A 27,968-nucleotide genomic window follows, 5' to 3' on the forward strand; every position below is an offset into this window, starting at 1 on the left:
ATGTTCTCGCTCATCGTTTTACATGTATGCAGTTTTCAACATATTGTGTTCTCTTTTGTCCATTTTAGTGTTGACTGTTCTGTTTATCTATCTGTACATTGTTACTATTAAAGATTAAACAGTTATGCTAAGTGTGCTGCATCACTCCTCTCTGCTGAGTGTTGCACTCCTCTGGAGTGAGTATCTGTGATATTTCACTTTGGTATATAATAGCCATACATTTCAAGGCAATGACATTTTATTACATGTAAATAGTTTTACATTTGTTTAATTGGTTTTATTTGTATATTAAGCATAAATCAAGCACTGATAGTCAAACGAAAGTTTGATACTGGTAAACAAGTGAAGCATTATGTGAGAAGTGAACAACCCTGTGAAGCTTGTTAGATATACGGGGTAATGTGACTGGTTGTGTAGGAGCTGCTCCAGTACAGTCTAGTCTTGCTTGAGCTCGTTGGTAAGGTCTTCATGCACACAAATCTGCTTTTCTGTAGAAACTCTAACAAACACAAATGACATGGTTATTTCTCATTGTAAAGGGAGTTAGACTGTAATCATTCTACTAATAGATGAGAGGGTCTCATCTACAAGTACTGAGCAGCAAATCAGGTTTAACTGCAAGGAAATCAAGTGTGTATTATATGATATATTTAACACCAAAACAAATCAGATACTCACAGAAAGCCCAGTTAAAACATAATGAACACCAACCTTTTTTTTAAAAGATTTTATTTTGTTGACATGTTCTATATGAAAAAGTCAAAACAGCAGGTTTGAGGAATTCCAGGAGTGTGAGCTGAGAAGGGAGAGGGCTTTTAGCTGATTACTTAAGTTTTGATTATGGTTAACTATCTGATGACTTGAGTGTTGATTATGGTTTAACTGTCTCATGACTTAAGTGTTGATTATGGTTTAATAACTGTCTGCAAAAAAAATAAGCCTGAGCCAAAAACACAAGTCAAGCAGAAAAGGTCAGGGTTAACTGAAATCACCTCAAACATCATATAAAAAATGTAACTCAAAGGTCTTACCTGTTCTCGTATCATGAATAACTTGAAAGTGACACATGTCTTACTGCTGCTGTTAACCTTGCTATTTGACCTAAGTCTATATTACTGTATCCCTAATGGCCAAATTTATTATTGAAAACTGATTGGCCAGTGGCGATCACAATCTTTTTACATATCAGTTTATCTTTAATATAACTTGTATGTTATAGCTCAATGATACAACAGGTAAAATAAATGTCAGACTGTCAGGATGCTGAATATTGTTCTCTAGCATTTACTGTGGCTCCTACTGACAAACTTAAAAATCTATCTTATCTTTTCTGAATCATGTGCATAAATGTGTGAAGTGACATGACAATCGGATGACGCATTTGTGAGTTTTAAATGTTTATGCATAATATGTTGACTTCCTGAAGAATGAATTTGCACATTTTGGCACTATTGTTGTACATTTCAAATTATGTTGATAATTATTGATTTACATAACATTTTAACACCAACGTTACAAACCTAGGATTAGTTTGCATATGTGTTTTTTTCCACAAATTGTACAAATTAGAAGACAATCTAAATAAGTATTTCCTAAATTTCCATTAGGAAAATTTAATGGGAATTTTGTCTTTACACTATAGTACCTCCACAAGGCCAATGAAGGCCCAAAAAACTGATACTTTGAATAATTCTGACAGATATCAAGTCTTATTGGAGTACTGCAAATTAAAGTTGTAAAGTAGTGTGTGAAGTTTAGTTGAAGTGATTGAAGGTGTATTTGACGTTTGTAGAGATTCAACTAGGCATTTTTAGAATAGTGGCCATTGGATCTGCAGGTACATCTTTGTGCAGGTTTATAAAAGGTCAGTCACTATGCAACATTTTAAAGACAAGTCAAAGGTTTAAAATGCACAAACTGACAGAATGCATTTTATCTAAAGTACTGGTGGGTTTATGAGTATTTGGTGATGGTATAACAAGCTAAAAACAATGACTTCTCTAACAGTTTGTACTAATTATATGAAATGACTGCGAGTTGTGCATGCCTTGCAAATGTGTAAAATGTACGAATTTACAAACATTAGATTGCCATTAGATGTACTGGGTACAGGGTACATTTCTGTCTGAAAATGAACTACTTTTCCAGACAAGGACTTTGATAATATATAGGAATTAATTTGATGCTGTAGAGCCTTCTAATGGATAAAAAGCCTCAAACTTTACAAGCAACACCAGAACAAAAACTGTAATTACATGTATATGTCAATTTCCTGAAATTTCTCAGGAGTATGGATGGAGTAAAGTATGGATTTAAACTTTTAAACATTAAACATGTGATTATATGCACAGATGTTACTATGTTTTACTACATGATACAACATGATAATAGCCCCAAAACTCATTAATTGCAGTAATTTTCAGTCTGGTTACCTGGAGATTAACAGTGGGGAGGTGGGTGACCAGGTGGGGTGTTGGAGCCTGCTATCTGCTGCCCCCTACTGTTCACACACCAGCAGTATCCTGTGGAGCCCCAACACTGTAGAGGCTTGTAATGACCGTTCACATCACACTGAGGGATGAAGATTCCTATCAGGTGTTTGGCCATCGCACTGTCCCTCTCCAGCTCACACCTGGTTCTAGGACGTGCTGAAGTGTGTGCACAGAGTGAGAGAGACATGATTATATTAGATTCATTGTCCTTGACTGCCCCAAACTATGCATACAGACTTGAGCGTACCTAACTTGCCCTAATCTTAATTGCGCTGTATTGTTCTGTCACAAAACCAGTTACCTCTGCAGTTGGGAGGTGGATGACCAGGTGGAGTGTTGGTGCCTGGTATCTCCTGCCCCATACTGTTCACACACCAGCAGTGTCCTGTGTAGATACTGCACTGTAGAGACCTGTAGTTACCGTCGACATCACACTGAGGGATGAAGATTCCTGTCAAGTGTTTGACCATCGCCCTGTGCCTCTCCTGCTCACACTTAGTCTTAGGACGTGCTGATGGGTATGCACAGAGAGACAAAGAGAGAGAGAGAGAGAGAGAGAGAGATACATGATCATATTAGATTCACATTGACCATAACAGGGCCAAAAACTATGCATATAAAAGATTATCAATTTCTGTGAAGCACTTCACCTGATCTTGTAAACTCTTTCAAGTAGAAGTGATTTATTAAATAAATCATAAAATGTATGTGATTTCTAACACAACTGTGTGCCTTGTTTCCAGGGTAAACCAGTAGGAGCCCAGATAACCCAAAAGCAAAACCAGTCTGGAATTTTAACATTCATTGGCCTTGCTGAAACAGCTGTGTTGTCATAGAGACTTGCTCTTCACCTGAACATGGATCTCATGACAGTCTGTTAGTTATGGGAGATGAGCAGGTAGAATGATTCCACACTCACAACATTCTGTCTGGAATCCATGTCTTCAGGTGTTCTGCTGATCACTTAAATATTTCAAATTTCTTCATTTTACAATTTGGCCAGCCAATTCTCTTAGCCAAATCTGTGAGCAAAATCTACATTTTTCTTTAGACCTCAGTTACACACACTTACACATTTACAACAAATAAAATACACAAAGACATTTGACACTACATTGGCAGTATTCAGTGTTCAGAACAATATAAGTCTTACTGTTCAAACATTTAAACAACTGCTGCACTGGACTGCGCTTAATTTAATTATGCTGAATTTGTGTCACAAAACCAGTCTGGTTACCTGGAACTCCACAGTGGGCAGGTGGGTGACCAGGTGGACTGTTGGTGCCTGCTATCTCCTGGCCCATACTGTTCACACACCAGCAGTGTCCTGTGGTGGCACTGCATTGTTGGGGCGTGTAGTTACCCTCTACATCACACTGAGGGATGAAGACTCCTCTCATGTGTTTTGCCATTGCATTATCCCTCTCTTGCTCACACTTAGTCTTAGGACGCACTGGAGGGTGTGCACATGGGGGGGGGGGGGGGGGGGGGGGGGGAGAGAGAGAGAGAGAGTACAAGTGATTGTATTGGATTCACATTGTCCTTGAGATGGCCACAAACTATGCATGGAAACTTTAGTAATTTATGGAAATCAATTAATCTGATGTTGTAATGTCATTCAAGTAACGGGTTTTACTGGAATACAATCCCCTTGCTGTTATTTGTAATACATATTTTTGCCTTGTTTCAAGGATAAACTTCTAGGAGCCCAGAAAACCCAAAAGCAAAACTAGTCATGAATTTAATCAGATTCGTTTGGTCTTAATGAGCCATTTGTGCTATGGCAGAGAGCAGCTCTTCAGTGGGAGATGTATCTCATCTCAGTCTGGTAGTAATGGGAGATGAGCATGTAGAATTATTCTATACTCACAACGTTCTGTCTGACCAATTAAATATTTCAAATGACTTTATTTCACAATTTGGCCAAATTATTTTCTCTGCCAGATTTGTGAGAATTCACAAGTTTCTACTTTTCCGTAGATGTCGTTCACATGCTGAAAAAACTGCTAAAAATGCAAGAACATATGTGAATACATTCAGGATTCTGTGGTAAGATGGATATTAATCTTGAGATTTTAACAACTGCTTCACTGGGTTGCGTAAAAGCAACTGAACTTCATCGATAGAAAGATACGTTTCTGAAGTTTCTCAGCATCAAATACATCAAAGAGGATGTCCCATGCATTCGTCATCATCTCAGTGTAGAAGCAGAACCATTGCTTTACTTAAATGGAGACGCCTATGTAATTTTTTACAGAGAAATCGAAAGAGTTAATAGGTATGGCACAGGTGTAACCAGCTCTCAGGTCACATCAGCTTGGACAAAACACCACCCTGTGATGCCAACTGGACCTAACCTTAGTCCACATCCCTTAACCATAAACAAGTTCACTGTACATGGTGAATTGTCCTTGAAATTATAACGACTCTGACGAAGAAAAAACTCAGAACAGAAGACCAGCCTCTAATCTCAGTCATGGGGGCAGTCATGGCCTGGTGGTAGGGAATGGCCTGGTGGTAGGGAACTGGTCTTGTGACCAGAGGGTCGTGGGTTTGAGTCCCAGACCTGAGGCCATGACTGAGGTGCCCTTGAGCAAGGCACCTAACCCCAACTGCTCCCCGGGCTAGGGCTGCCCACCGCTCTGGGCATGTGTGATCCACAGCCCCCTAGTAATCACTAGTGTGTGTTCTGACTGCACAGATGGGTTAAAAGCGGAGGACAAATTTCGATTGGGGTGTAAAAATCACAATTGACTAAATATGGCACATTTCATTTCTCAGTTGCACTGATTTTTAGTGTCACAAAACCAGTCCGGTTACCTGGAGCTCCACAGTTTGCATGTGGGTGACCAGGGTGGCTGTTGGTGCCTGCTATCTGCTGCCCCCTACTGTCCACACACCAGCAGTATCCTGTGGAGCCTCTGCACTGCAGCGGCTTGTAGTTACCGTCCGCATCACACTGGGGAATGAAGGCCCCTCTCCGTCGTTTGGCCCTCGTACTGTCCCTCTCCAGCTCACACTTGGTCTTAGGACGGGCTGAAGCATGTGCACAGAGTGAGAGAGACATGATTATATTAGATTCATTGTCCTTTACTGCCCCAAACTATGCATACAGACTTGAGCGATTTCTAAGAATCGCTTCATCTGATCATGTAAAATCTTTCAAGTAACAGAGATATGTTGAAATAAAATACTTTTGATTTTATTTGTAATCCAGCTGTGTTTTTTTTTTCAGGATAAACTGTTAGTAGCACAAATAACCAAAAAGCAAAACTAGTCAGGAATTTCATCGTATTCGTTGGCCACACTGAGCCAGCTGTGCTGTGGCAGAGAGACGCTCTTCAGTGGGAGATGGATCTCATCTCAGACTGGGAGTTATGGGAGTTGATCCCACACTCTCAACATTCTGTCTGGGTTAGAAGACCCACTCTCCCCTTCAACAGCCCAAAAGGTCCTTCAGTGAAAATAATCTAAATACAGCTGAATGGGGAGATTCTTTAATTTATTCAAAAATTTTGCCAATCTTCATTTTGAGAAATGTTAAGCTCAGAGTATGGTCAGCCATGTCTTCATGGTTTCGTCTGACTGATGAAGTATTTCAAATTACTTCATTTCACAATTTGGCAAATCCATTATTTTTGCCACATCTGTGATAACGTCAGGGTGTTCATTAGACCTGGTCTACATGTGCTAAAAGATGTAAAAAACGCAAAGACATATGTGACTACTTTGTATTCACATTCTGTATTTTTAATCTTGACATTCAAACATTTAAACTGCTGCTTCACTGGGCTGCTTGTGAGAGTGAAAATTATCACAAGAAATGGACTGTCAGGAACAGCACATGATACCCGTGTGATGCGGTTCACCTGTCGCTCATCGCCCCTCCCCTTTGCTACTATTTAAGCTTCCTCCTCTCTCTTCCGGGTTGCGAAGTATTGTTGCCATGCCACATACCAAGCGTTTTCTCAGTGTTACTGCTCTCCCGTGTACCGACCTCTGCTCTCCTCCTAGACCTCGTCCCCTGCCTAGTCCCTTTGTACCTCCTGGCTTCTGTCTCATCGGCGTGACCCTGGACTTTCCTGACTACGATCACAACACTCCTGCACTACACCCCTGAACAGAGTTACTCGACTATTTGATCACTCTGTAATCGCTGTTTCAATAAAAGCGGCTATTATCCGCACTTGGATCCTTGTCTGCCTAATCAGTACGTTACATGGACATTTCTCAAATCTCTCGGCCACAAATAAATCAGCTAGGATGTCGCGTAAGAAAAAAACATTTTAATGAGGTCTGCACTGAAAAGGTGCTAATTATTCTTCCACAAGCCTTTTCAAAATATTCGTCATCATCTCAATGTAAAAGCAAAACCATTGCTTTAACTAAATGGAGACACCTGTGTGTTTTTTACAGAGAAATTGAAAAGGTAAATAGGCATGTCACAAGTGTAAACAGCTCTCAAGTAACATCAGCTATGATAAAACATAACCCTATGAGCCCATCTGGCCCAAACCTTAGTCTGCATCCCTTAACAAAAATTAAGTTCACTGTGGAAGGAGAATTGTCCTTGAATACTACAACTGTGACAACGAAAAAACTCAGATACCTACAGCATGAGACTCACCTCAGAACTCAATTGCAATGAACTGTAGTGTCACAAAACAAGTCTGGTTACCTGGAGCTCGACAGTTGGCACGTGGGAATCCAGGGGGAGTGTTGGTTCCAGCTATCTGCTGCCCCATAATGTTCACACACCAGCAGTGTCCTGTCACGCCACTGCACTGACGAGGCATGTAGTGACCCTGCACATCACACTGAGGGATGAAGACTCCTTTCCGTTGTTCAGCCATCGCATTATCCCTCTCCTGCTCACACTTAGTCTTAGGACGTCCTGAATGGTGTGAAAGAGAGAGAGACATGATTATATTAGATTTTCATTGTCTTTGACAGGGACACAAACTTTGCATACAGACTTTGCATACAGACTTGAGACCAAGCCAGCCGTGCTGTAGCAGAGAGTTGCTCTTTAGTGGGAGATGGATCTCATCTCAGTCTGATAGTTATGAGAGATGAGAAAACCTGGTTCAGAAAACGTTTCCCCCTTCAAAATCCCCAAAAGTACCTTCAGGAAACAAGATCTAAAATGAGGAATTTATTCAACAACTACGCCAATCTTCTTTTTGAGAAATCAGAAGCTCAGAGTATGGTCTGAGCAATTAAACAATTCAGATGACTTTATTTCACAATTTGGCAAATCCATTCTCTCTGCCACATCTGTGAGAATTCAGGAAGATTTACTCCTGCATTTTTCTTTAGACCATGTTTACATGCGTTAAAATAAGCAAAATACACAAAGACATTTGTGACTACATTATATTCACATTCAGTATTCTGTGTTTCAAACGATATTAATCTGGACATTTAAACAGCTGCTTCACTGGCCTGCGTTAGTGTGAGTGAGAATTATTAGAAGAAACATACATTTCAGAACACCCTCAGCATCAAATACATCAGAAAGGACGACCTACAATAAAGTATCATTTTCATGAGATGTACATTGAAAAAGTGCAAGGTATTCTTCAGCAAGGTTTTTAAAAATGTTCATGTCATCATGTCAATGTAAAAGCAAAACCATTGCTTTAACTAAATGGAGACACTTGTTATTTTTTCAAAGAATTTGAAAAAATAAAAAGTCATGTCACAGGTGTAACCTTTGGTCATACCCACTATGACCAAACAAAACCCTATGATCCCAACTGGCCCAAACCTTAGTCCGCATCCCTTAACAATAAGTAAGTTCAATAAGTTGTCACTGATTACTATAAAAACTCTGACAAAGAAAAAACTCGGATAACTGCATCACAAGACTAGCCTCAAAACTCATTTGCACTCCATTTTAGTGTTAAAAAACAGCAGTCTGGTTACCATGAGGGTCACAGTTGGGAGGACGGTGACCAGGTGGAGTGTTGGTTCCTGGTATCTCCTGCCCCCTGTTGTCTACACACCAGCAGTGTCCTGTCACGCCACTGCATTGTAGAGGCTTGTAGTTACCGTCAGCATCACACTGAGGGATGAAGACTGCTATCAGGTGTTCTCCCATGGCACTATCCCTCTCCTGCTCACACTTAGTCTTATGATGTGCTGATGGTTGTACAGAGAGAGAGAGAGAGAGAGAGAGATGTGGTTATATAAGATTCACATTGTCCTTGACAGAGCCACACACACAGCATACAGTCTTGAGCAGTTTATGGAGAATAACTAAATCTGATGTTGTAAAAACATTAATTGTAATGCAACTGTGTGCCTTGTTTCCAGGATAAACTATTAGGAAGCCAGAGAAACAAACAGCAAAACACATCATGAATTTGATCAGTGGGAGAGTTATGGTAGTTTAGCACGTAGAATGATTCTATACTAAATCCGTTCTCTCTGGGTCAGAAGACCCACTCCCCACTTCAATAGCCCAAAAATAGCCTTCAGTGAAAATGATTTAAATACAAATGGAATCAACAATTCTTTAGGTGTTCAACAATTCTGCAAATCTTCTTTTTGAGAAATGAGAAGATAGGAGTATAGTCAGCCATGTCTTGAGGATGTATATTGACCAATTAATTATTTCAAACGACATTATTTTAAAATTTGGCCAGACAATTCTCTTGACCACATCTTTGAGAAGTCAGGAATTTGAACTCCTATATTTTTATTCAGGCCTCATTTACTTGTGCTAAAACATGCAAAATATACATACATTTGTGACTAAATTGGTAGTTTTCAGTATTCAGAAAAACATTCATCTTGACGTTCAAACATTTAAACAACTGCTTCACTGGACTGTGTTTATGCTAGTGAAAATGATCAAATGAATACTGAGTTTCTGACATCTCTCACCATCAAATACATCAGAGAGGATGTCCCATTCACAATGATCAATGATGGATAATAACCATTTTAATAAGGTCTAAAAAGAGAACAAATTTCTTCAGCAAGCCTTTTAAAAATGTTCATGTCGTCATCTCAATGTAGAAGCAGAACCATTGCTTTAACTAAATGGAGACACCTATATATATTTTTACACAAAAATTGAAACAGTAAAGCACCATGTCACATGTGTCACCAACTCTCAGATTACATCATCTGTGACACATACCACCCTATGATCCCAACTGACTGAATCCTCAGTCCACATCCCCTAACAATAAGCAAGTTCACCGTGATACATAAGTGGTCACTGATTACTATAAAAACTTTGACAAAGAGAAAACTCAGATACCTACAACACACGAATGGCCTAAAAACTCAATTGCACTGAATTTTAGTGTCACAAAATCAGTCTGCTTACCTCGAGGGTCACAGTTGGGAGGGTGGTGACCAGGTGGAGTGTTGGTTCCTGGTATCTCCTGCCCCCTGCTGTTCACACACCAGCAGTGTCCTGTCGCGCCACTGCACTGTAGAGGCTTGTAGTTACCGTCAGCATCACACTGAGGGATGAAGACTGCTATCAGGTGTTGACCCATGGCACTATCCCTCTCCTGCTGACACTTAGTCTTATGATGTACTGGCGGGTCTGCAGAGAGAGAGAGAGATTCACATTGTGCTTAACAAGGGCACAAATTGCATTCAGATTTGAACAATATCTGAGGACCACTTCATCAGATGTGTGAGAATGAAAAAGCAAAACGAGTCATGAATTTGATCAGATTCGTTGGCTTTGCTGAGCCAACTGTGCTGTGGTAGAGAGTTGCTCTTTAGTGGGAGATGGATCTCATCCAGTCTGGGAGTTATGGGAGTTGACCACGTAGAATGATTCTATACTCAATCCGTTCTCTCTGAGTCAGAAGACCCATTTCCTCCTTCAATAGCCCAAAAAGAGCCTTCAGTGAAAATTATTTAAATGCAGATTAAATCTGCAATTCCTTAGGTGCTCAACAATTCAGCAAATCTTCTTTTTGAGAAATCGTAAGCTACACGGACGTAATTTGGAGGGGGGATGGGGGGGACATGTCCCCCACACTTTTTCAAACCCCCCCCCGTCAACGATTGGCACACACCACCCGCACCCCAGTTCTCAAGCCATTTGTGTCCCGCCCCCCCCTATTTATTTATTTATTTTTATTAATGGCCCACCTCCACCCCCCCATCTTTGGAAGACAACTTTGTTTTTATGTACAGTTCAAATGACAATTATAACAATTATGTATAATACAGTGATAACAATATGCAAAGTGATAATTATTGGGGTTAGGTGGACCAAGAAAAAAGGGGAAGAGAAAGAATATAAAGGGAAAAGACAAAAGGGCAGGAAAATAAATAAATAAAAACCACAACCAGCTCAAATGACAAAGTGTACCCAAGACATACCGCACAAATGACTGTGTTGTATGTGTATGTGTGAGTTTATGTGCAACCTAAAAGTGCAACATAGGATAAATGTACGGAATGTACTTACCAGCAAGCGTAGAAAGCTGTGACAACATTCTCCCAGAGGCCAGAGGTAGGCAGAGAAAGACCCAGGAATCCCACCCGCCCACGGCCCCCAGGAGCTGTGGAGTCCCAGGGCCACACTTCCCAGTGACCCTCGCATGCCCACCCCCCCCACCTATGAAATCAAAACTACGTCCATGGTAAGCTAGCAGAATGGTCAGCCATGTCGTTAAGTGTTCTGCTGACCAATTAAATATTTCAAATGACTTTATTTCACATTTTGGCCTGACAATTCTATTGACCACATCTGTGAGGAGTCAGGAAGTTGAACTCCTATATTTTTCTTCAGGCCTCATTTACATGTGCTAAAACGTGCAAAATACACAGACATTTGTGCTTTCATTGTTAGTATTCGGTATTCAGAAACACATTTATCATGATGTTCAAACACTTAAACAATAGCTTCACTGGACTATGTTTAAGCTAGTGAAAATTATCAAATGAATGGTAAGTTTCTGACATCTCTCACCATCCAATACATCAGAGAGAGATAATAACCAATTTAATAAGATCTACACTGAAAAAGAGCAAACTTGTGTTCAGCAAGCCTTTTAAAAAATTTCATGTCACCGTCTCAATGTAGAAGCATTGAGACATCCCCCCCGTCAACTATCTGGAACACACTAGCAACCCCATTTGTGTCGTCCCCCCCCCCCCCCCCACCTATGAAATCAAAAATACGTCCATGAGAAGCAGAACCATTGTTTGAACTAAATGGAGACACCTATGTAATTTTTTTAAGAGAAATTGAAACAGTAAAACATAATTTCACAGGTGTCACCAGCTCTCAGATCACATCAGCTATGACACATACCACCCTATGATTCCTATTGGCCCAAACCTTAGTCCACATCCCCTGACAATAAGCAAGTTCACTGTGATAGGTTAGTAATCACTGATTATTATTTTTTTTAAAAACTTTGACAAAGAAAAAACTCAGATACCTACAACACAAAATTGGCCCAAAAACTCAATTGCACTGAATTTTAGTGTCACAAAATCAGTCTGCTTACCTCGAGGGTCACAGTTGGGAGGGTGGTGACCAGGTGGAGTGTTGGTTCCTGGTATCTCCTGCCCCCTGCTGTTCACACACCAGCAGTGTCCTGTCGCGCCACTGCACTGTAGAGGCTTGTAGTTACCGTCAGCATCACACTGAGGGATGAAGACTGCTATCAGGTGTTGACCCATGGCACTATCCCTCTCCTGCTGACACTTAGTCTTATGATGTACTGGCGGGTCTGCACAGAGAGAGAGAGCTTATATTAAATTTATATTAGATTCACATTGTGCTAAACAAGGGTACAAATTGCATTCAGATTTGAACAATATCTGAGGACCACTTCATCAGATGTGTGAGAATGAAAAAGCAAAACGAGTCATGAATTTGATCGGATTCGTTGGCTTTGCTGAGCCAACTGTGCTGTGGTAGAGAGTTGCTCTTTAGCGGGAGATGGATCTCATCCAGTCTGGGAGTTATGGGAGTTGACCACGTAGAATGATTCTGTACTCAATCCGTTCTCTCTGAGTCAGAAGACCCATTTCCTCCTTCAATAGCCCAAAAATAGCCTTCAGTGAAAATTATTTAAATGCAGATTAAATCTGCAATTCCTTAGGTGCTCAACAATTCAGCAAATCTTCTTTTTGAGAAATCGTAAGCTACACGGACGTAATTTGGAGGGGGGATGGGGGGGACATGTCCCCCACACTTTTTCAAACCCCCCCCCCCGTCAACGATTGGCACACACCACCCGCACCCCAGTTCTCAAGCCATTTGTGTCCCGTCCCCCCCTATTTATTTATTTATTTTTATTAATGGCCCACCTCCACCCCCCCATCTTTGGAAGACAACTTTGTTTTTATGTACAGTTCAAATGACAATTATAACAATTATGTATAATACAGTGATAACAATATGCAAAGTGATAATTATTGGGGTTAGGTGGACCAAGAAAAGAGGGGAAGAGAAAGAATATAAAGGGAAAAGACAGAAGGGCAGGAAAATAAATAAATAAAAACCACAACCAGCTCAAATGCCAAAGTGTACCCAAGACATACCGCACAAATGACTGTGTTGTATGTGTATGTGTGAGTTTATGTGCAACCTAAAAGTGCAACATAGGATAAATGTACCGAATGTACTTACCAGCAAGCGTAGAAAGCTGTGACAACATTCTCCCAGAGGCCAGAGGTAGGCAGAGAAAGACCCAGGAATCCCACCCGCCCACGGCCCCCAGGAGCTGTGGAGTCCCAGGGCCACACTTCCCAGTGACCCTCGCATGCCCACCCCCCCCCCCCCCCCCCCCCCCTACCTATGAAATCAAAACTACGTCCATGGTAAGCTAGCAGAATGGTCAGCCATGTCGTTAAGTGTTCTGCTGACCAATTAAATATTTCAAATGACTTTATTTCACATTTTGGCCTGACAATTCTATTGACCACATCTGTGAGGAGTCAGGAAGTTGAACTCCTATATTTTTCTTCAGGCCTCATTTACATGTGCTAAAACGTGCAAAATACACAGACATTTGTGCTTTCATTGTTAGTATTCGGTATTCAGAAACACATTTATCATGATGTTCAAACACTTAAACAATAGCTTCACTGGACTGTGTTTAAGCTAGTGAAAATTATCAAATGAATGGTAAGTTTCTGACATCTCTCACCATCCAATACATCAGAGAGAGATAATAACCAATTTAATAAGATCTACACTGAAAAAGAGCAAACTTGTGTTCAGCAAGCCTTTTAAAAATTTTCATGTCACCATCTCAATGTAGAAGCATTGAGACATCCCCCCCCCCCCCCCCCCCCCGTCAACTATCTGGAACACACTAGCAACCCCATTTGTGTCCCCCCCCCCCCCCCCACCTATGAAATCAAAATTACGTCCATGAGAAGCAGAACCATTGTTTGAACTAAATGGAGACACCTATGTAATTTTTTTAAGAGAAATTGAAACAGTAAAACATAATTTCACAGGTGTCACCAGCTCTCAGATCACATCAGCTATGACACATTCCACCCTATGATCCCTATTGGCCCAAACCTTAGTCCACATCCCCTGACAATAAGCAAGTTCGCTGTGATAGTTTAGTAATCACTGATTATTATTTAAAAAAACTTTGACAAAGAAAAAACTCAGACACCTACAACACAAGATTGGCCCAAAAACTCAATTGCACTGAATTTTAGTGTCACAAAATCAGTCTGCTTACCTCGAGGGTCACAGTTGGGAGGGTGGTGACCAGGTGGAGTGTTGGTTCCTGGTATCTCCTGCCCCCTGCTGTTCACACACCAGCAGTGTCCTGTCGCGCCACTGCACTGTAGAGGCTTGTAGTTACCGTCAGCATCACACTGAGGGATGAAGACTGCTATCAGGTGTTGACCCATGGCACTATCCCTCTCCTGCTGACACTTAGTCTTATGATGTACTGGCGGGTCTGCACAGAGAGAGAGAGCTTATATTAAATTTATATTAGATTCACATTGTGCTTAACAAGGGCACAAACTGCATTCAGATTTGAACAATATCTGAGGACCACTTCATCAGATGTGTGAGAATGAAAAAGCAAAACGAGTCATGAATTTGATCAGATTCGTTGGCTTTGCTGAGCCAACTGTGCTGTGGTAGAGAGTTGCTCTTTAGCGGGAGATGGATCTCATCCAGTCTGGGAGTTATGGGAGTTGACCACGTAGAATGATTCTGTACTCAATCCGTTCTCTCTGAGTCAGAAGACCCATTCCCTCCTTCAATAGCCCAAAAAGAGCCTTCAGTGAAAATTATTTAAATGCAGATTAAATCTGCAATTCCTTAGGTGCTCAACAATTCAGCAAATCTTCTTTTTGAGAAATCGTAAGCTACACGGATGTAATTTAGAGGGGGGATGGGGGGGACATGTCCCCCCCCACTTTTTCAACCCCCCCCCCCCCCCAAACAATTGGCACACACCCCCTGCACCCCAGTTCTCAAGCAATTTGTGTCCCGCCCCCCCCCCCCCCCTATTTATTTATTTATTTTTATTAATGGCCCACCTCCACCCCCCCATCTTTGGAAGACAACTTTGTTTTTATGTACAGTTCAAATGACAATTATAACAATTATGTATAATACAGTGATAACAATAAGCAAAGTGATAATTATTGGGGTTAGGTGGACCAAGAAAAGAGGGGAAGAGAAAGAATATAAAGGGAAAAGACAGAAGGGCAGGAAAATAAATAAATAAAAACCACAACCAGCTCAAATGACAAAGTGTACCCAAGACATACAGCACAAATGACTGTGTTGTATGTGTATGTGTGAGTTTATGTGCAACCTAAAAGTGCAACATAGGATAAATGTACGGAATGTACTTACCAGCAAGCATAGAAAGCTGTGAAAACATTCTCCCAGAGGCTAGAGGTAGGCAGAGAAAGACCCGGGAATCCCACCCGCCCACGGCCCCCCCAGGAGCTGTGGAGTCCCAGGGCCACACTTCTCAGTGACCCTCGCATGCCCACCCCCCCACCTATGAAATCAAAACTACGTCCATGGCAAGCTAGCAGAATGGTCAGCCATGTCGTTAAGTGTTCTGCTGACCAATTAAATATTTCAAATGACTTTATTTCACATTTTGGCCTGACAATTCTATTGACCACATCTGTGAGGAGTCAGGAAGTTGAACTCCTATATTTTTCTTCAGGCCTAAAACGTGCTAAAACATGCAAAATACACAGACATTTGTGCTTTCATTGTTAGTATTCGGTATTCAGAAACACATTTATCATGATGTTCAAACACTTAAACAATAGCTTCACTGGACTGTGTTTAAGCTAGTGAAAATTATCAAATGAATGGTAAGTTTCTGACATCTCTCACCATCCAATACATCAGAGAGAGATAATAACCAATTTAATAAGATCTACACTGAAAAAGAGCAAACTTGTGTTCAGCAAGCCTTTTAAAAAATTTCATGTCACCGTCTCAATGTAGAAGCATTGAGACACCCCCCCCCCCCCCCCCCCCCCCCCCCCGTCAACTATCTGGAACACACTAGCAACCCCATTTGTGTCGTCCCCCCCCCCCCCCCCCCCACCTGTGAAATCAAAAATACGTCCATGAGAAGCAGAACCATTGTTTGAACTAAATGGAGACACCTATGTAATTTTTTTAAGAGAAATTGAAACAGTAAAACATAATTTCACAGGTGTCACCAGCTCTCAGATCACATCAGCTATGACACATACCACCCTATGATTCCTATTGGCCCAAACCTTAGTCCACATCCCCTGACAATAAGCAAGTTCACTGTGATAGGTTAGTAATCACTGATTATTATTTAAAAAAAAAACTTTGACAAAGAAAAAACTCAGATACCTACAACACAAAATTGGCCCAAAAACTCAATTGCACTGAATTTTAGTGTCACAAAATCAGTCTGCTTACCTCGAGGGTCACAGTTGGGAGGGTGGTGACCAGGTGGAGTGTTGGTTCCTGGTATCTCCTGCCCCCTGCTGTTCACACACCAGCAGTGTCCTGTCGCGCCACTGCACTGTAGAGGCTTGTAGTTACCGTCAGCATCACACTGAGGGATGAAGACTGCTATCAGGTGTTGACCCATGGCACTATCCCTCTCCTGCTGACACTTAGTCTTATGATGTACTGGCGGGTCTGCACAGAGAGAGAGAGCTTATATTAAATTTATATTAGATTCACATTGTGCTTAACAAGGGCACAAACTGCATTCAGATTTGAACAATATCTGAGGACCACTTCATCAGATGTGTGAGAATGAAAAAGCAAAACGAGTCATGAATTTGATCAGATTCGTTGGGTTTGCTGAGCCAACTGTGCTGTGGTAGAGAGTTGCTCTTTAGCGGGAATTGGATCTCATCCAGTCTGGGAGTTATGGGAGTTGACCACGTAGAATGATTCTGTACTCAATCCGTTCTCTCTGAGTCAGAAGACCCATTCCCTCCTTCAATAGCCCAAAAAGAGCCTTCAGTGAAAATTATTTAAATGCAGATTAAATCTGCAATTCCTTAGGTGCTCAACAATTCAGCAAATCTTCCTTTTGAGAAATCATAAGCTATACGGACGTAATTTGGAGGGGGGATGGGGGACATGTCCCCCCCACTTTTTCAAACCCCCCCCCCCGTCAACGATTGGCACACACCACCCGCACCCCAGTTCTCAAGCCATTTGTGTCCCCCCCCACCTATTTATTTATTTTTTTTTATTAATGGCCCACCTCCACCCCCCCCCACCCCCCCATCTTTGGAGGACAACTTTGTTTTTATGTACAGTTCAAATGACAATTATAACAATTATGTAAAATACAGTGATAACAATATGCAAAGTGATAATTACTGGGGTTAGGTGGACCAAGAAAAGAGGGGAAGAGAAAGAATAAAAAGGGAAAAGACAGAAGAGCAGGAAAATAAATAAATAAATAAATAAATAAAAACCACAACCAGCTCAAATGACAAAGTGTACCCAAGACATACAGCACAAATGACTGTGTTGTATGTGTATGTGTGAGTTTATGTGCAACCTAAAAGTGCAACATAGGATAAATGTACGGAATGTACTTACCAGCAAGCGTAGAAAGCTGTGACAACATTCCCCCAGAGGCCAGAGGTAGGCAGAGAACGACCCAGGAATCCCACCCGCGCACGGCCCCCCCAGGAGCTGTGGAGTCCCAAGGCCGCACTACCCAGTGACCCTCGCATGCCCACCCCCCCCCCCCCCCCCCCCCCCACCTATGAAATCAAAACTACGTCCATGGTAAGCTAGCAGAATGGTCAGCCATGTCGTTAGGTGTTCTGCTGACCAATTAAATATTTCAAATGACTTTATTTCACATTTTGGCCTGACAATTCTATTGACCACATCTGTGAGGAGTCAGGAAGTTGAACTCCTATATTTTTCATCAGGCCTCATTTACATGTGCTAAAACATGCAAAATACACAGACATTTGTGCTTTCATTGTTAGTATTCGGTATTCAGAAACACATTTATCATGATGTTCAAACACTTATACAACTGCTTCACTGGACTGTGTTTAAGCTAGTGAAAATTATCAAATGAATGGTAAGTTTCTGACATCTCTCACCATCCAATACATCAGAGAGAGATAATAACCAATTTAATAAGGTCTACACTGAAAAAGAGCAAACTTGTGTTCAGCAAGCCTTTTAAAAAATTTCATGTCACCATCTCAATGTAGAAGCAGCACGGACACTTTTTCAAAAGCCGGTTTTGTCTCCCCCAGTTTTTACGGTTAAAACCAAATATTTAAATAGTGATGAATCCATGTCCCCCCCACTTTTTAACGGTTAAAAAACAAATATTTAAATAGCGACGAAACTAGCGCTAGGACCATGCAGAAAACGACTGCTCCGAGCTCCGCTCCGGTAACAATATTTGTTCACCACCCCCCCGCCCCCCCCATAATCAATTTTCGTTCACCCCCACCCCCCGTCAACTATCTGGAACACACTAGCAACCCCATTTGTGTCCCCCCCACCTATGAAATCAATATTATGTCCATGAGAAGCAAAACCATTGTTTGAACTAAATGGAGACACCTATGTAATTTTTCTTAAGAGAAATTGAAACAGTAAAACATAATTTCACAGGTGTCACCAGCTCTCAGATCACATCAGCTATGACACATTCCACCCTATGATCCCAATTGACCCAAACCTTAGTCCACATCCCCTGACAATAAGCAAGTTCGCTGTGATAGTTTAGTAATCACTGATTATTATTAAAAAAAACTTTGACAAAGAAAAAACTCAGATACCTACAACACAAGATTGGCCCAAAAACTCAATTGCACTGAATTTTAGCATCATAAAATGAGTCTGGTTACCTCGAGGGTCACAATTGGGAGGTGGGTGATCAGGCAGAGTGTTGGTTCCTGGTATCCGCTCCCCCCTGCTGTTCACACACCAGCAGTGTCCTGTGAAGCCATTGCACTGTAGAGGCTTGTAGTTACCATTCGCATCACACTGAGGGATGACGGCTTCTATCGAGTGTTCGGCCAACACCTTCTCCCTCTCCAACTCACACTTGGTCTTAGGGTGTGCTGGCGGGTCTGCACAGAGAGAGAGAGCTTATATTAGATTTATATTAGATTCATAAAAACTGCATTCAGACTTGAACAATATCTGAGGAGCACTTCATCAGATGTGTTGCACAATGATTGACATAACTGATTTACTGGAATAAAATACCCTCGATTATACTTCATAAAATTTATAAGATTTATAACACAACCATTTGTGTTGCTTCAATGACTAACCATTAGAAGGCCAGAGAATCAAAAAGCAAAATGAGTCATGAATTTGATCAGATTCGTTGGCCTTGCCGTTGACACATACCAACCACCCTATCATTCCAATTGGCCCAAACCTCAGTCCACATCCCTTGACAATATGCAAGTTTACTATGATTGGAAAGTGGTCACTGATTACTATAAAAACTCTGACAAAGAGAAAACTGAGATACCTACAACACATGAATGGCCTAAAAACTCAATTGCACAGAATTATAGTGTCACAAAACAAGTTTGGTTACCTCGAGATTGGCAGTTGGGAGGGTGGTGACCAGGTGGAGTGTTGGTGCCTGGTATCTCCTGCCCCCTGCTGTTCACACACCAGCAGTGTCGTGTCACGCCACTGCACTGTAGAGGCTTATAGTTACCGTCAGCATCACACTGAGGGATGAAGACTGCTATCAGGTGTTCGCCCATGGCACTGTCCCTCTCCTGCTCACACTTGGTCTTAGGATGTGCTGGCGGGTCTGCACAGAGAAAGAGAGCTTATATTAGATTTATATTAGATTAACATTGTCCTTAACAGGGGCACAAACTGCATTCAGATTTGAACAATATCTGAGGACCACTTCATCAGATGTGTGAGAATGAAAAAGCAAAACGAGTCATGAATTTGATCAGATTTGTTGGCTTTGCTGAGCCAACTGTGCTGTGGTAGAGAGTTGCTCTTTAGCGGGAATTGGATCTCATCCAGTCTGGGAGTTATGGGAGTTGACCACGTAGAATGATTCTATACTCAATCCATTCTCTCTGAGTCAGAAGACCCATTCCCTCTTTCAATAGCCCAAAAATAGCCTTCAGTGAAAATTATTTAAATGCAGATGAAATCTGCAATTCTTTAGGTGTTCAACAATTCTGAAAATCTTCTTTTTGAGAAATGGGAAGCTCGGAGTATGGTCAGCCATGTCTTTAGATGTTCTGCTGACCAAATAAATATTTCAAATGACTTTATTTCACATTTTGGCCAGGCAATTCTCTTGACCACATCTGTAAGAAGTCAGGAAGTTGAACTCCTACATTTTTCTTTAGGCCTCATTTACATTTGCTAAAACATGCTAAATACACAGACATTTGAAACAGTAAAGCATCATGACACAGGTATCACCAGCTCTCAGATTACATCAGCTATGATACATTCCACCCTATGATCCCAATTGTCCCAAACCTTAGTCCACATCCTTTGACGATAATCAAGTTCACTGTGATAGGAAAGTGGTCACTGATTACTATAAAAACTCTGACAAAGAAAAAACAGATACCTAAAATACACGACTGACCTCAAAACTCAATTACACTGAATTTTAGTGTCACAAGACCAGTTTGCTTACCTCCAGAACCACAGTTGGGAGGGTGGTGGCCAGGTGGAGTGTTGGTTCCTGGTATCCGCTGCCCCCTGCTGTTCACACACCAGCAGTGTCCTGTCACACCACTGCATTGTTGAGGCTTGTAGTTACCCGCAACATCACACTGAGGGATGAAGACTGCAAATAGGTGTTGACCCATGGCACTATCCCTCTCCTGTTCACACTTAGTCTTAGGATGTGCTGGTGGGTCTGCACAGAGAAAGAGAGCTTATGTTAGATTTATATTAGATTCACATTGTCCTTAACACGGGCACAAACTGCATTCAGATTTGACCAACTTCTGAGGACCACTTCATCAGATGTATGAGAATGAAAAAGCAAAACGAGTCATGAATTTGATCAGATTCGTTGGCCTTGCCGAGCCAGCTGTGCTGTGGTAGACTGTTGCTCTTTAGTGGGAGATGGATCTCATCCAGTCTGGGAGTTATGGGAGTTTACCATGTAGAATGATTCTGTACTCAATCCATTCTCTCTGAGTCAGAAGACCCACTCCCTCTTTCAATAGCCCAAAATAGCCTTCAGTGAAAAGGATTTAAATACAAATGGAATCAACAATTCTTTAGGTGTTCAACAATTCTGCAAATCATCTTTTTGAGAAATGGGAAGCTCAGAGTATGGTCAGCCATGTCTTTAGGTGTTCTGCTGACCAATTAAATATTTCAAATGACTTTATTTCACATTTTGGCCTGACAATTCTATTGACCACATCTGTGAGGAGTCAGGAAGTTGAACTCCTATATTTTTCATCAGGCCTCATTTACATGTGCTAAAACATGCAAAATACAAAGACATTTGTGCTTTCATTGTTAGTAGTCAGTATTCAGAAACACATTTATCATGATGTTCAAACATTTAAACAACTGCTTCACTGGACTGTGTTTAAGCTAGTGAAAATGATCAAATGAATGGTAAGTTTCTGACATATCTCACCATCAAATACATCAGAGAAAGATAATAACCAATTTAATAAGGTCTACACTGAAAAAGAGCAAACGTGTGTTCAGCAAGCCTTTTAAAAATTTTCATGTCACCATCTCAATGTAGAAGCAGAACCATTGTTTGAACTAAATGGAGACACCTATGTAATTTTTTTAAGATAAATTGAAACAGTAAAACATCATTTCACAGGTGTCACCAGCTTTCAGATCACATCAGCTATGACACATACCACCCTATGATCCCAATTGGCCCAAACCTTAGTCCACATCCCCTGACAATAAGCAAGTTTGCTGTGATAGGTTAGTAATCATTTAGATTATTATAAAAAAAAAACTCTGACAAAGAAAAAACTCAGATACCTACAACACAAATTGGCCCAAAAACTCAATTACACTGAATTTTAGTGTCACAAAATCAGTCTGGTTACCTCGAGGGTCACAGTTGGGAGGTGGGCGTCCAAGTGGAGTGTTGGTTCCTGGTATCCGCTCCCCCATGCTGTTCACACACCAGCAGTGTCCTGTGGAGCTACTGCACTGTAGAGGCTTGAAGTTACCCTTTGCATCACACTGAGGGATGACAGCTCCTATCAAGTGTTCGGCCAACACCTTCTCCCTCTCCAACTCACACTTGGTCTTAGGATGTGCTGGCGGGTCTGCACAGAGAGAGAGAGCTTATATTAGATTTATATTAGATTCACATTGTCCTTAACAGGGAAACAAAACTGCATTCAGACTTGACCAATATCTGAGGAGCACTTCATCAGATATGTTACACAATGATTCACATAACTGATTTACTGGAAAAAAATACCCTCCATTATACTTTATAAAATGTATAAGATTTATAACACAACCATTTGCGTTGTTTCAATGATTAACCATTAGGAGGCCAGAGAATCAAAAAGCAAAATGAGTCATGAATTTGATCAGATTCGTTGGCCTTGCCGTTGACACATACCAACCACCCTATCATTCCAATTGGCCCTAACCTGAGTCCACATCCCTTGAAAATAAGCAAGTTCACTGTCAGAGCCGGCCCTGACCAATGTGATACCCTAGGCGAGATTTTGGTTGGTGCCCCCTGCATCATCAATCATTGTGTTGATTTTATCACTATTAAAGAAACAAATAAAAAGCAAATGACTTAAATATTACAGTATAACAAGCAGATGTTGGGAACGTTACTTTAAAAAAGTAATTAGTTATAGTTACTCACTACTTGTTCAAAAAAGTAACTGAGTTAGTAACTGAATTAATCTATAATAAAAGTAACTCGTTACCAGGGAAAGTAACTATTTGCATTACAGTAAAAAAAAAGTTATATGCCAATGAATAAGGATTTTTTTGAAAAAGCAGTTTTCACAGTCAGTTGAAATGAGTAGATCAGAAAGGTGTTTAACTTTTGATATTTATTGCACATCAACAGACCAGTGCAGGATAAAATCTTTAAAATCCCAAATATTTGTAAAAAAAAAAAAAAAAAGCAAAAGTAAACAGTTACACTATATAAAGTGCATTTACATGTATTAAATTAAATTAAATTCTCTCAACCTGAGACATCTGGTTTGTTCACAACAGAAGTAAACTTAACAATAAAACGTCTATTCTTAATTAAATAAATAAAATACCCAGTCTGGTAGACATTCAGGAGCTTCAAGTATTTTCTTAAATAATGTTTATATCGCCACCTTGAAAATGCTAATTTTTCTTCGGCTTGCTCCTGACTCGCCATTTCTGCCTCTTCTCCGTTTGTGTCGTGCTTTGGCACGCGTGTAAAAACACTGGCTCTGATTGGCTACCATAACACTGCCTTAGCCAATCTCTTACTGACTTGTTAAGTAAAACAGGTGTTACACCGAGAACTGTGACCTATCGAGATCTGTTACTTCTCACTAGCCTGGGCAGCGGTCCGCTCGCATTACTGTTAGTATATCAATATATAGTAACGCACCGCTTTTAATGACCAGTAACGTCAACGGCGTTGTAACGACAGGAAAAGTAATTAATTATTATCCCGTTACTGACAAAATGACGCCATTACCTAACGCCGTTATTTTTAACGGCGTTATTCGCAACACTGATAACAAGTAATAAATATAAAGGTGTTGCACAAAAAATATTTAAAAACTATTACATAAAGTAGTGCAGAGAACTTTTAAATATTAATAATAAATTAAAAAACTAAAAAACAACAACTACCACTAGTGCAAATCAGTGCAATTTGCCTACTGCAACATTATTATTTCAAAAGTGCATCTGCAATGAACAGAGGAGCAAATGTGTGTTTTAATATATATTTATTTTAAAATTTGCTGAGCTAAGCTAATAATAGCACATACTAGGATTGGGCAGTATGATGACAGTATTGTAAAATTGTGGCAGTATATTACCCACGTGACGTGATGTGAAGCAACGTGCCCAATCTGTTCTTTGAAAAGTGGGGCATTTTTGTGCATCCATTAAAAGATCTGTGGGAGGGGTCAGCAGTTGGAGCTCCCTGATTGGTTATGGAGTGGAAAATATGGTTATGGTTATGGAAAATATGATCATATTTTCACTAAGATCATAGAGGGGAAAAAGCCACGACGTGTTAGTTGTGAGTCAATCGAGCTGGTAGGAGCTAGCTAATTAGCTAACACGAGCTAAAAGCTCACGAGGCACCAACCACGCAGAACTGATGCACGAGGACCAGCGAGAATATCCTGAGCACATTGGAGCACACCCCCACCATTCTAATTTGATAATATGATTGGTTGATTAAACTGCCAATCCATAATAAAAGCTTTAATATAAAAGGCAAGGGTATGCGACAGATAAACAGAAGGTCCTGGGGGAGGTCCTTTCTCTGTTTTACCTAGAAACAATGGTGTGGAATATTCTGATTGGTTGATTTTTAATTTCACCACTGAGTTTTTTTTTTCAGCACAAGCACGAACAGTGGATTTGAAAGCCGATTTAGAGGAAAAATACACATTTTTGGTGAAGCGTAACATATATTACATATAATAGATAAAGCATATTTTTTAAGATCAATGGACCATCAGAGAAGGTCTGGTATAGTGTTAATTCACCACATATTACCATTATATTACCTCTGGTTTTTTACCGCATTTCTTCCTCCACTTTTCTCCTTTTTCTACCCTGGGCACCAGAGGACTTCTGCCTTTTTGACATCTTTACGAGGAGATGTCACTCACTCTGTGATGTTGTCTTTTTTCCCCCACAGAGAAACAGTAACGAGGTGCGCAGAGCACACGGGAAAGGGCGGGTTGGCACGCGGGTGATAGGTGTTGTGTGTTGTTATTATAATAATTATTAATTTGACTAATATTATTAAACAATGAAATTATGATGATGTGGACTTTGCTTGTTTTCACATTTATTAATTGTTCATTAATAAATAAATAAATAAAAAACGGATGCACGCGCGCGCCCCCCTGGACAGACGGCGCCCCTAGCATTTGCCTATGTTGCCTAATGGAAGGGCCGGCCCTGTTCACTGTGATTGGAAAGTGGTTACTGATTACTATAAAAACTCTGACAAAGAGAAAACTGAGATACCTACAACACACAAATGGCCTAAAAACTCAATTGCACAGAATTTTAGTGTTACAAAACCAGTCTGGTTACCTCGAGATTCGCAGTTGGGAGGTTGGTGACCAGGTGGAGTGTTGGTGCCTGGTATCTCCTGCCCCCTGCTGTTCACACACCAGCAGTGTCCTGTCACGCCACTGCACTGTAGAGGCTTGTAGTTACCGTCAACATCACACTGAGGGATGAAGACTCCTATTAGGTGTTCGCCCATGGCTCTGTCCCTCTCCTGCTCACACTTGGTCTTAGGATGTGCTGACGGGTCTGCACAGAGAGAGAGAGCTTATATTAGATTTATATTAGATTAACATTGTCCTTAACAGGGGCACAAACTGCATTCAGATTTGAACAATATCTGAGGACCACTTCATCAGGCTTTGCTGAGCCAACTGTGCTGTAGTGGAGAGTTGCTCTTTAGCGGGAGATGGATCTCATCCAGTCTGGGAGTTATGGGAGTTGAGCACGTAGAATGATTCTATACTCAATCCGTTCTCTCTGGGTCAGAAGACCCATTCCCTCTTTCAATAGCGCAAAAATAGCCTTCAGTGAAAATTATTTAAATACAGATGAAATCGGCAATTCTTTAGGTGTTCAACAATTCTGAAACTCTTCTTTTTAAGAAATGGGAAGCTCGGAGTATGGTCAGCCATGTCTTTAGATGTTCTGCTGACCAAATAAATATTTCAAATGACTTTATTTCACATTTTGGCCAGGCAATTCTCTTGACCACATCTGTAAGAAGTCAGGAAGTTGAACTCCTACATTTTTCTTTAGGCCTCATTTACATTTGCTAAAACATGCAAAATACACAGACATTTGAAACAGTAAAGCATCATGTCACAGGTATCACCAGCTCTCAGATTACATCAGTTATGACACATTGCACCCTATGATCCCCATTGGCCCAAACCTTAGTCCACATCCCTTGACAATAATCAAGTTCACTGTGATAGGAAAGTGGTCACTGATTACTATAAAAACTCTGACTAAGAGAAAACTGAGATATCTACAACACACGACTGACCTCAAAACTCAATTGCACTGAATTTTAGTGTCACAAGACCAGTTTGCTTACCTCGAGATTGGCAGTTGGTAGGGCGTTGACCAGGCGGAGTGTCGGTTCCTGGTATCCGCTGCCCCCTGCTGTTCACACACCAGCAGTGTCCTGTGGAGCTACTGCACTGTCGAGGCTTGTAGTTACCGTCCGCATCACACTGAGGGATGAAGACTCCTTTCAAGTGTTCGCCCAAGGCATTCTCCCTCTCCTGCTCACACTTGGTCATAGGATGTGCTGGCGGGTCTGCACAGAGAGAGAGAGAGCTTATATTAGATTTATATTAGATTCACATTGTCCTTAACAGGGAAACAAACTGCATTCAGATTTGAACAATATCTGAGGACTCCTATATTTTTCTTCAGGCCTCGTTTACATGTGGTAAAACATGCATAATATACAGACATTTGTGACTAAAATGGTAGTTTTCAGTGTTCAGAAAGACATTCATCTTGACGTTCAAACATTTAAACAACTGCTTTACTGGACTGTGGTTAAGCTAGTGAAAATGATCAAATGAATGGTAGGTTTCTGACATCTCTCACCATCAAATACATCAGAGAGAGATAATAACCAATTTAATAAGGTCTACACTGAAAAAGAGCAAACTTGTCTTCAGCAAGCCTTTTAAAAATGTTCATGTAACTATCTCTATGTAGAATCGGAACCATTGCTTTAACTATGTGGAGAAACAGTACAGCATCATGTCACAGGTGTCACCAGCTATGACACATACCACCCTATGATCCCTATTGGCCCAAACCTTAGTCCACATCACTTGAAAATAATCAAATTCACTGTGATAGGAAAGTGGTTACCGACTACTATAAAAAGTGACAAAAAAAAAACTGAGATACCTACAACACATGACTGGCCTCAAAACTCAATTGCACAGAATTCTAGTGTCACAAAACCAGTCTGGTTACCTCGAGGGTCACAGTTGGGAGGACGGTGACCAGGTGGAGTGTTGGTGTCTTGTATCTCCTGCCCCCTGCTGTTCACACACCAGCAGTGTCCTGTCACGCCACTGCACTGTAGAGGCTTGTAGTTACCGTCAACATCACACTGAGGGATGAAGACTGCTATCAGGTGTTCGCCCATGGCTCTGTCCCTCTCCTGCTCACACTTAGTCTTAGGATGTGCTGAAGGGTGTCCACAAAGAGAAAGACATGCTTATATTAGATTCACTTTGTTCTTAATAGTGGCACAAACTGCATTCAGACTAGCAAGTTCTGATAAGCACTTCATCCGATACGTTGCAAAATGACTCATGTTACAGTGATTTACTGGAATTAAATACCCTCCATTTTACTTTCTACACTTTGATAGATTTATAGCACAACCATGTGCTTTGATTCCATGATAAACCACTTGCAACCCAGAGAACCCAAAAGCAAAACCAGTCAGGAATTTCATGATGATCTTTGGCCTTTACTGAACCAGCTGTTTTGTGGGAGAGAAATCCTGCTCCTCCAACACGGACAGTGATGTATCTGAGTAAATTCAGGAGACTCACCACTAGAGACCAGTTGGAGAGACCAGAGCAGCAGCCCAAACAGCAGAGCAGACAGCTTCCCCATTCTAGCAGAATGGCTGATTTCACACACAGACGCTCACAGCTGTAGAAAGTGCAGTGTCCTCTACTGTGGAGCAGTGAGTGTGTAGAATCAGTGTTCTGAACCTCATTATATAGGGAGAGAGAGAGAGGGCTGTTCTCCTGATAAGA

At 41.0% G+C, this 27,968-nt stretch overlaps 1 protein-coding gene across 3 annotated transcripts; it reads right to left on the reverse strand.

Annotated features, from left to right (window-relative positions):
* Positions 1-220: 220 nt before the first annotated feature.
* Positions 221-27,898, reverse strand: LOC143527222 (thyroglobulin-like). Of its 3 annotated transcripts, XM_077022267.1 has the most exons (19): positions 27,759-27,898; positions 27,169-27,384; positions 26,264-26,488; positions 25,228-25,452; positions 22,026-22,250; positions 20,624-20,848; positions 19,538-19,762; positions 18,831-19,055; positions 16,399-16,623; positions 14,192-14,416; positions 11,990-12,214; positions 9,835-10,059; positions 8,421-8,636; positions 7,171-7,386; positions 5,313-5,528; positions 3,730-3,945; positions 2,794-3,003; positions 2,433-2,648; positions 221-499 (listed from the first exon to the last, which is right to left on the reverse strand). In XM_077022267.1, the coding sequence occupies exons 1-18, from the start codon at positions 27,820-27,822 to the stop codon at positions 2,440-2,442; spliced, it is 3,813 nt and encodes a 1,270-aa protein (XP_076878382.1). In that variant the 5' UTR covers positions 27,823-27,898; the 3' UTR covers positions 221-499; positions 2,433-2,439. The 3 variants fall into 3 exon arrangements, with proteins under 3 accessions (XP_076878382.1, XP_076878383.1, XP_076878384.1); XM_077022268.1 differs by lacking the exon at positions 19,538-19,762; XM_077022269.1 differs by lacking the exons at positions 18,831-19,055; positions 19,538-19,762; positions 20,624-20,848.
* Positions 27,899-27,968: the final 70 nt, after the last annotated feature.

The sequence above is a fragment of the Brachyhypopomus gauderio genome, chromosome 11 (genome assembly GCF_052324685.1).
Source record: "Brachyhypopomus gauderio isolate BG-103 chromosome 11, BGAUD_0.2, whole genome shotgun sequence".
Taxonomy (NCBI): domain Eukaryota; kingdom Metazoa; phylum Chordata; class Actinopteri; order Gymnotiformes; family Hypopomidae; genus Brachyhypopomus; species Brachyhypopomus gauderio.